The following is a 10,895-nucleotide window of genomic DNA, read 5'->3' on the forward strand; positions in this document are numbered from 1 at the left end:
CAGATCAAGGGGGAGAGTACAAGAAAGCTTATGTACTCAAATACTGCAAAGATAATGGATACAATAGCAATTTACAGTACCCCACACTCCTCAACAAAACGGGGTTGCAGAGAGGAAGAACAGAACCCTTGTGGAGTGTGCTCACAGTATGTTGAAAGGTAAGAATCTTTCTAATGGATTTTGGGCTGAAGCGATTAATACTGCAGTATATCTAAAGAATAGGAGTCCAACAAGAAGTTTAGATTTTAAAACTCCTTTTGAAGCTTTATTTGGTTATAAGCCTGCAGTTAAGCATTTGAGAGTTTTTGGCAGCAAAGCCTTTGCTCATATCCCAAAGGAAGATAGAAAGAAACTTGACTCAAAGGCCATCAAATGTATTTTTTTTTGCTATTGTACAAAATTTAAGGCTTACAAACTATTTAATCCCTCTACTCATAAAGTGTTTTTGACCAAAAATGTAGTGTTTCATGAGGAGGTTAATGATGGAAGCCATGAGAGTGCTAAGGAAGAATGGCATGTGCCCTTGTTGGTGGAAGAAGGAAGTGATGAATCAGGTGACAGCAATGAGCAGCAGCAGGAAGGGAAAGAAGATGATGTAGTAGGCAAGCCAAGTCCTGAAAATGATGATCAGATAAGGTTTGAAGCTACCCCACCACTCAGGAGATCAGGTAGAAAAGCTCAGTTGCCAGCAAGATATAAGGAAAATGCTTTTATAACTAGTATGATGAATGTTGTTGAACCTTCTAGTTATAAGGAAGCAAATGAATGTAGTGAATGGAAAGCAGCTATGGAACATGAATATGAATCTATAATAAAAAACAACACTTGGGAGTTGGTTGAACTTCCTAAAGGGAAACAAACCATAGGCTGTAAATGGTTGTATAAACCCAAGATGAATGCAGATGGAACCATAGATAAATTAAAAGCTAGATTGGTATCAAAGGGGTATTCACAAAAAGAAGGCATTGACTATGAAGAAACCTTTGCCCCCATAGCTAAACTAAACACTATCAGAATGTTGATTGCTTTAGCTACTAAGAAACATTGGATGATTCACCAACTAGATGTAAAATCTGCATTTTTAAATGGGGAATTGAAAGAAGAGGTTTATCTAGAGCAACCTGAGGGGTTTGTCCAGAAAGGGAAAGAACATTTAGTCTGTAGATTAAAGAAAGCTCTATATGGACTAAAACAAGCACCCAGGTCTTGGTATGAAAATATTGATTCATTTTTTCTGCAACTTGGTTACAACAGAAGTAAAAATGACCCTAATCTGTATACCATGAAAGATGAAAAGGGGCACATAGTGTTGATTTCTTTGTATGTAGATGATTTAATTATTACATGTGATGCTATTGCTCTAATCAAAGAAATCAAGCAACAAATGTCACAGGTGTTCGAAATGAAAGACCTTGGTGAATTAAGATACTGTTTGGGTCTTGAGATCTGGAGAGATTCAGGACAAACTTTTCTATCCCAGGGTAAGTATGTCAGAGGTCTACTGGAAAGATTCAGGATGGATCAGTGTAAGGCTGCAACAGTACCACTACAGCAGAACATTAAACTTCAGAGTGAGGATGGCTCTAAAGAGGCAGATGCGACACTTTATAGACAACTGGTTGGGAGCTTAATCTACCTGACCACTACTAGACCAGATTTGGCTTATGTAGTCAGTGTGCTAAGTCAATACATGTCCAAACCACTTGAGAGTCATTGGAATGCAGCAAAAGGTGTCTTAAGGTACCTACAAGGAACTATAGACTATGGTATTATTTATACTGATTCTTCTGATGTTAGATTGACAGGATTTACAAATTCCAACTAGGTTGGAAATGTAGATGATCGCAGATCCATAACAGGCTATGCATTCAACATTGGATCTAGGGTGATTACATGGAGTAGTAAGAAACAGAACACAATTTCCTTGTCTTCAGCGAAAGCAGAGTATCAAGCTATGTGTGCAACAACATGTGAGGCAGTTTGGTTGTGGAGACTTCTCCAGGATGTCGAGGAAGAACAGAAAGATGCAACAACAATCAGATGTGACAACCAGAGTTCAATCAAACTTGCTAATAATCCAGTGTTTCACAAGAACACTAAACACATTGATACACAATTCCACTTTGTCAGGGAGAAAGTTCAATCAAAGGAAATCCATCTTGTATATTGTAAAATGTGTGATAATGTTGCAGACATTTTCACTAAGCCTCTTGGAAAAATTAAGTTTGAAATGTTTAGGGAGATGTTAGGCATATTTGTGAACCCCTTCTCCATTAAGGGGGAGTGTTGAAGATAATGGAGAATCCTATAATAGTGTGAGTTGGTTCACGAGACCTTAGGATAGGAATTAGTTTCTATTTCTTAGGGTATGGTTCTAACTTCCCTATAGCTATGTGTGCTATATAATGTTTGATGTTTATTGAGAATGTAGAGCGTTCTGCGGAGCCAGAATCTCCTGGTTCAGACTCTCCTTTGTAGAGCTGACCAATGAGTTTTTATTTTATTATTTCAAGCATCTCATTTTGACAGAATTCACATATAAAACACGAGTTGCTGCTCTTCTATTGATCACACAAAACATGATGATTACAATGAACCCAGTGAAGGATATTTAAACCTTTTCCAATTAACGACTTGCCTAAAATATCTTGACATTCAACCACACACTAAAGTCCTCTATCACTTAACTCGACTTGACTCAACACTCAGTCACTCAGTTAACTGACTCTCTATGTTTAGCCAACTCCTCATGTAGGAGTAATTATCTTATTTTAACAATTCAGAGGTTCATAATCAAGACCCAAGTTATGCCTTTAGTGATCATAGAGAGGAAGAGACAAATGTTCTAGATGCTCTACAGGATGTTAAAGATATAGACCTAATGCAACATCTGGCAGCTCAACTTCCATGGGTAGTGCACAATGATTCACACGGTTATGATTCATTCCCTAGATTTGGTCAGTTCGAGGGTTATGGCAAGCTCATGAGCATTTTACAATGCCTCTCTTTAACACATTAGAGAAAATAAAGCTCCAGCTAGAAAGGGCCCTCTCGTATTGGGAAACTCTTTGGTTATATTAAGATAGAATACTTGACAACATATTACATTACCACAACACCACCTTCCTCCCTATCGTTTTCAAAATCCCTCTGCTTCCCTTGGATCTTCTAGAGCCCAAGAAGATTAAGAGCTTGCAGAACTATAAGATTCAACCCAAAATTGAGACATCCTAGTCTAAAATGTTGTATTGCTACAAAGCTATCTTGTTTGTGTTCTTCGCAGTTCTGGGACCTCTGCAGTTGACATCGTATCCTCTAATCAAGGTAAGTCATCTCTTTATTATTCTATGGTCTTATTTTTTGATGATGTATGAACAAAATGAATTCTGTGGTGTATTTCATGGTTGAAGACTATCAAAATTATTGGATACAATGTGGCTACACTGTAGATGGAATTATGAGAAGATCCAACTTGTTCACCATGAATTCATTGCTCCAATGGGGTTTGTTGTTCCATATGCACATTGGTTAGCATTGTTGATATCCGAAACCGTTATTCGCAGCTTGGGCAAGTGTTATAGAAGATTAGTTTGGCAACAAGAACCATGGAAAACAACCAAAAACAAAAAGAAAAACACTAATTAAACCTCGAAAGATACCGAAGACCTTGCATTTTTGTTGACTGTGTGGAAGCCTTTACCTAAACCCAAAACCCTGATGTCGCAGAGCAAAGCACCGATATACAACCAGCATACAGCGAACGAAATGTGAAATGAAAATAGATTAGGGCTAAACCTCCTATCCAAGCGAAGCCCTAAAGTCAAATGAACGCAACAAAGAAAATCTAAACTATTGAGATCATCGTTAATGAAACAAAGAAAACCTAAACTGTTCGAATCAAACCCATCTGAGAACCCTGCGTTAGTGTTGAGGTGGACCATCTATTCACTTCCATATGGCTGAAGGACAGTTCAAATGTCTTTGACCTTGGTTAAAAACTTGCATGGGTGCGATAATATTTGGAATTCATGCAATAATATTTGTTTTTATTTAAAATAAACTAAGTTCATGTTATTTAAAGTTATTGGTGTACTGTTTTATAAAGCTTCTAATCTCCTTTCACTCGCTTGTTAATAAACTACAGAAACAAAAACAAATGAAAACAACAAATATAATATATAAAGAATTCATGCTAGAATATTTGTTTTTATTTAAAACAAACTAAGCTCATGTTATTTAAAGTTATAGGTGTACTATTTTATAAAGTTGTTTATCTCCTTTCACTCCCTTGTTAATAAACTACAAACAAAAACAAATGTAAACAACAAATATAATATATAAAGATCCATCTATTCACTTCCATATGGCTGAAGGACAGTTCAAATGTCTTTGACCTTGGTTAAAAACTTGCATGGGTGCGATAATATTTGGAATTCATGCAATAATATTTGTTTTTATTTAAAATAAACTAAGTTCATGTTATTTAAAGTTATTGGTGTACTGTTTTATAAAGCTTCTAATCTCCTTTCACTCGCTTGTTAATAAACTACAGAAACAAAAACAAATGAAAACAACAAATATAATATATAAAGAATTCATGCTAGAATATTTGTTTTTATTTAAAACAAACTAAGCTCATGTTATTTAAAGTTATAGGTGTACTATTTTATAAAGTTGTTTATCTCCTTTCACTCCCTTGTTAATAAACTACAAACAAAAACAAATGTAAACAACAAATATAATATATAAAGATCCATCTATTCACTTCCATATGGCTGAAGGACAGTTCAAATGTCTTTGACCTTGGTTAAAAACTTGCATGGGTGCGATAATATTTGGAATTCATGCAATAATATTTGTTTTTATTTAAAATAAACTAAGTTCATGTTATTTAAAGTTATTGGTGTACTGTTTTATAAAGCTTCTAATCTCCTTTCACTCGCTTGTTAATAAACTACAGAAACAAAAACAAATGAAAACAACAAATATAATATATAAAGAATTCATGCTAGAATATTTGTTTTTATTTAAAACAAACTAAGCTCATTTTATTTAAAGTTATAGGTGTACTATTTTATAAAGTTGTTTATCTCCTTTCACTCCCTTGTTAATAAACTACAAACAAAAACAAATGTAAACAACAAATATAATATATAAAGATTTCAGAACAAATTTAAAGTGGTTTTAATTCCCATGTAAAACAGGGTGAAACAAATGATTGGATGCCGTTCCCATGAGGTGGTATGCTCTTTTCAGACTCCAGCTTGAAACTAACGAATGTGTAATGGTTGACTTCGTTATGCATTCAGATGTAGTAATTGTTTTGACCATATTGATTTTCTTTTGGTCTAATTTAAATAGGCTACCAGCTCACACGCCCACGTGAAAACTTTATTAAATATTAAAACGTTTTTTAACATATTGTTATAGTTTTACTACAGACTCAAACTACACATAGATTATGATGGTGGAGAGGATGGGAAGTCTGAGGATAATTTTTGGTGGTCAACTCTAGAGTTTTTGAGATGGAAATATTGTGTTAGTTTTACTACAAACTCAAACTACACATACACATAGATTCTATGTGATCATGACGATGGAGAGGATGGGCATTCTAAGGATAAGTTTTGGTCAACTCTAGAGTTTTTGAGATGGAAATTTCTTGTTGGAAAGATTTTATGTTTATATTAGTGGAAGAAATCTATTTATTTTTACTGAAATTGCAACATTTAAATGGTTTAATAGAAATCCAAATTAGGAATACTGAAATAGCAGCGTATTGATTGCAATAATAGTGACCTATGTGTGATTTTGCCCATAATTTTTGTATCTTGTGTTTGGGCGAAGAATTGATAAGTGGAATCTGGATGGTTTTAGAGTTGTAGATCTCAAATTAGGAATACTGAAATAGGAGCATATTGATTGCAATAACAGTGACCTATGTGTGAGTTTGCCCATAATTTTTGTTTCTTGTGTCTGGGCAAAGAATTGATAAGTGGAATCTGGATGGTTTTAGAGTTGTAGATCTCATCAACGAGTAAAACAACTTTTATGATCCAACAAATCATTTAATTATGGTCATGTTATTTTTTTCTTATGATAAATATGTGTAAAAAATTAACATAATTATGTTATTAAAAAAAAATTATTTAAATTAAACTTTAATTAGTTAACAGTCAATTTATTATGAGAACGTGATAATTGAAAAGCAAAATTTAAAACTTAAAATTCTTTAAAGAGTAACTTAAAAACCTAAACCTAAACCTAAACCTAAAATGTCCCCCAAAAAAATATATTTGAAGATAATGAAAAATCCAAATTCCAACCCAACTTCCGAGTCCACACTTTCTACTTACTACTACCGGGTGGATCCGTTTAAGATTCCCCGCGTATGTCAACTCTTCTTTTATTCCTTATGTCGTCTCGCTGCTCGAGAGGAGACCGAAAAAACTTGTTTGAACCTGCTCATACCCAGCAGCACATTTAACCCGAATTCCTGTTCAGGTTTTTAACCTAATGCTCGGGATGAGGCCTGCGCATTTAATAACTTTTTTTGTTCGCAGGACTTTAACACGCCTTTTTTTATTCATCTATTCTCTCTGGAGTGGTCTATAATGTGATTTTTTGGAGATTCCGGTGACAGAATCCGGCGAAAGAAATTGAGATTAAATCATGATTTGTTGCCGTTAAAATGGTTTTTTAATTGTATATTCCGATTCAGCATCCTGAAAAACCCCTAGGACGCTTTGATTGTGCAGAAACTAGTTATCAAACTTGTGATTCCAATAAATTGCTGCCGAATTTTCACCGAAAAACCCACCAAAAAAATTTCAAAAAATCGCATTATAGACAACTGCATTCTCTATTAACTAGCCGACAGTTGTTGAAAAACAAGACACATAGACAGAACGATCAGATTGGACGTCAATGAATGATTTAGGGTTAACGTTCCAAGCAGATCCTCCGAAAAAATTCAGAATACCCTCAATAATCAGATTAAAATGACTCGTGTGTCGCAATAAAAGTAAAATGGCGCAGCCTAAGCATTTACTAAAAACTTGGGTAATTGAAAGGTTAATAATAGCAAAATTCCAATCTCATTAAAAGCCGTAGCTGTAATTTAAACATTTCTCAGACCGCTCAGCTTAAAACATCTTTATTTACCCAAATGCATCCAAGACCATCGAAATTAAATGACGGGACATATCTGAATCGTTAGACAGCGAACGGTATAAATTTTTTCGTCTGTGATTTCGACGGTTGAGTGCATGTTACGGCGCATGATCCGCACCCTACGATGAAGCAAAATCTGTGACTCAATTACAGTATCTCACGTTATTCCGAAAGCTTTATGGAAAGAGGAAATGAATGAATATAGGGAGATAAATTTTATAATAAAAACGCGCACCATGTCTCTCTGTTGCAAATGTTGATATCTCGAGAAATACTCAAAAGCTGGTAAAATTGCCCCGATTTCAAGATTTCAATGTTGTAACATCTTCATTGTCATACTCAAAATGAATGATTTGGTTCATATAGATAAAGCAGACGGATCAAAGCCCAAAAAATAAACACTCCATTTAACACCATTAATACCAAAATGGTGCCCTGAGGATGAGAACAGATTGACGATGATAAGCCCCTCCTAAGGACAGGTCGGAAAATCTACCATTCGTAAGCTCAAATACATAATCGCAGGCAAAATTTGAACGGCATTGCGGAATGCCTACTAATACTACCCAAAAAAACATCACGATTTGGATGATAATGGCCATGAGCTAATTCGAAGATTTAGCGAAAGGCACCCGGATGACTGGAACGCAATGAAGAGGACGAGCCATTTCACATGACAGCTTAAGGACCTCCGACAGATCAACCGGATGTTCAGCATGTGGAAGCCATTCAAAATGATGGAGTAACTTCGCAACCCAGAGATTAACAGTGGCAAGGCCCAGAGCCTTTCCGGGGCATACTCGCCGACCCGCACCAAAAGGCGCAAGCCTCAGATCGTTTCCCCTTACATCCACCTCTTCCCCGCCCTCAGACACCACAAACCTCTCCGGACGGAACTCATGTGGCGATTCCCAAATGTTGGGGTCGTGAGTAATCGACCACATATTCACCATGGCAGTTGTGCCCGCTGGAACACACATTCCATCGCCCATGTTGACATCTTCTGTAGAGAGACGAGCCCATGATAGGAGCGGTCCAGGTGGATGCATTCGCAGCGCCTCTTTCACCACCGCTTGGAGGTACGGCAGCTTTGGAATGTCTGAATCTTGCACGCTTCGGTCGTGCCCCACTACGGCGTCCAACTCTGCCTGAGCTTTTTTCTGAGCTTCAGGGTTCAGCACCAGTTCTGCCATGGTCCACTCTGTCAGCAGAGCCGTCGTATCTGTACCACGAAAGATCATCTCCTGCGCACACAAGCCCTCCGAAACTTAGTTAACGTCCCTCCCACAAATGCGAATGACTATATTAATTTTCTTCTATTCTAACCTAAGTGAAATACAGAGAGCAGTGAATGGAAATAAGTACCCAGAGAACAGCGATCATATCCTCCTCTTCGAGCTTATCCTCTCCTTGCAACGACAGCAGAACATCAACAAAATCAGATTGATCGCCGCTTTCTTTACGCTGCGCTTCCCGACGATGCTCCTCGATGATATTTCTAACGAAAGTTGTCACACGCGGCACGAGGCGGGCGCAGCGAGCATGGATTCGAAGAGGGTCCAGCGGTCGCAGCCATGGGAGATGATCCGCCCAGTTGAACGCTCCTAACAGTTGGAACCCTTCATCTACCATCTCCCGCAGCTTCTTCACTTCTTCATTCTCATGAGACATGTCGAACCTCCTTCCAAAGACACTTCCCATGATATTGTTCAACGCGACTCCTTGTAGGTGTCGTCTAACCGTAACAACATCCTTAGAATGATACTCCTTTTGGATTTGAGCCAGCATTGCCGCAGCGTCGGCCTGGCGGCCAGCTTCATGAGCAGCGATCCTGCGAGGAGCAAAGAGATGAGCAGAAGCAATTCTCCTGAGCAGCCTCCAGTAGTCCCCGTTGGGTGCGAAGCCAATAGCCCTCCCAAACAGCAACTGCTGTGCGGATTGCTTGAGGGGTCTGTTGGCGAAGTGAGGGGAGGTAAGCAACTCTCGGGCCACCTCCGGATCTGACGTGATAACAGCCGGCGTGCAGCCCAAGCTAAAGGACATGAGCTTCTTCGCACCATGAAGACGAGCCAGAGATTCAAGCTTGCGGTGAGCAAGGCCGACGCTCATGTCCATTAGACTTCCGATAATCGGCCATCCTTTGGGGCCAGGAATGGCAATGCGGCCTCTCTTATGCCGTCCAGCCCACGCACAGCCTCCAGGACTCAACCAGGAGCCTAGAACAGCACAGACGGCAACAATAAGCAGTGCAATATACAGAGGCCACTGACGCCATGCAGAAACATCGTCAGATGAGGAGTGCAAGAAGTAACCAGGGCCATCTTTTGTGAAGAGAGGAAGGACAAAGACCCACCACCCGCTTCCTCCAGAGCTTCTGCGATTCTCCATTTTTAGGAATGGCCTTTCAAACAGAGAAACCAAAGCGACGAGGAAGCGGCAGCAGCAAAACCAGGAAGAGGAGTGCTTCGAGATGAAAATGAGCGAGGGGTTATGTCAATTTATAGTTTCGAGGACACTATCATTCTAATGGCGAGAGGGAGAAAAGAGCGGCTAGTACAACCCTAGTTTGAATCCACTTGAACTGGCTGTTCTCACTCCTAATTACTTTACATACCCTTAATTAATCATAACTCCAAAAGACCCCTAATTACCATTAAACATCCCTGATTAGCTTAAACAAACCACTATTACCCCTATATGCTACAATTACCACTCATTAGCATCAAATTACCTTAAACTACACCAACGAATCCCTAGTTTTCATTAATTAAACCTATGTAATCCTTACAATCCTTAGTTAACCTTTCTAATCAGAAAAAGACTAGGGCATTGAGTAGAAAAAAAAAACTACTAATCAGATTTGGTGCGGCAACATTACATTCCATAAAAAGTGAATAGAACCACATAGTCCTCATCAAATTTACAAAATTCATAACACTAAATTTGAAATAAAAAAGTAAACTCACACATTTAAATCACAATAAAAATTGAAATAAAAATAAGTATGAAGAGGTGTGAAGTTTTAATTTTTGTAAAAATTGAACCCATGGCAAAACAAATTGTTAATTTGACTAATAAAAAATAATGGGAACACGATTTGATAAGGTCTATTAAATCATTTCTTATGGTTTATTTAGGTGTAATCATATACTAGATCATTATTTTCATATTCGTGAAGTTTCTTTGAAATTGATTTTCAGATCAATCACATTATTATTATTGGTTGATTTAGGTTTGGAATCTTATAATGTGGTTCATTTTCAAAATCAAGATGAAAAAACTGATCTATTTTTAAAATTAAATAGCACAGATGCATCACCTTACAGAACCCTATAATGTGGTTCATCTTTAAAATCAAAATCAAGATGAAAAAACTGATCTATCCTTAGGATTAAATAGCAGAAATGCATCACATTACAAAATTAGTGGTTACAAATAAAAATGATTTTAATCAACATAAAAATGTTATGATAGATTTTAGATGAATATTTAATAAAATATTAAAAATAATTTGGTCAATAAAAATTATTTTAATCAAAATAAGAACATTTTATGTCAATATTATCTGGTCAATATAAAAGAAAAACTAAAAATACTCAAAAGAGTTAAGGGAATTAATTTTAAAAAATAGAGAAATGCAAAAAAAAATAATAAACAAAAAATAGGAAAGAAAAACACTATTGACTAAATTACTAATAAATAAAATTAGCAATAGATTTGTT

General features: G+C 36.9%; 1 protein-coding gene across 1 annotated transcript; it reads right to left on the bottom strand.

Moving 5' to 3' along the window:
• Positions 1 to 7,639: 7,639 nt before the first annotated feature.
• Positions 7,640 to 9,569, bottom strand: LOC149177632 (cytochrome P450 78A4-like). The gene is made up of 2 exons (XM_089423446.1): positions 8,539 to 9,569; positions 7,640 to 8,417 (listed from the first exon to the last, which is right to left on the bottom strand). Exons 1-2 carry the CDS (start codon positions 9,559 to 9,561, stop codon positions 7,779 to 7,781), a joined length of 1,662 nt encoding a protein of 553 aa, XP_089279572.1. The 5' UTR covers positions 9,562 to 9,569; the 3' UTR covers positions 7,640 to 7,778.
• Between the last annotated feature and the right edge of the window lie 1,326 nt (positions 9,570 to 10,895).

The sequence above is a fragment of the Pinus tabuliformis genome, chromosome 4_1 (genome assembly GCF_031772625.1).
Source record: "Pinus tabuliformis cultivar Carrire ecotype Pingquan chromosome 4_1, CPIR1, whole genome shotgun sequence".
In the NCBI taxonomy this organism is placed as follows: Eukaryota; Viridiplantae; Streptophyta; class Pinopsida; order Pinales; family Pinaceae; genus Pinus; species Pinus tabuliformis.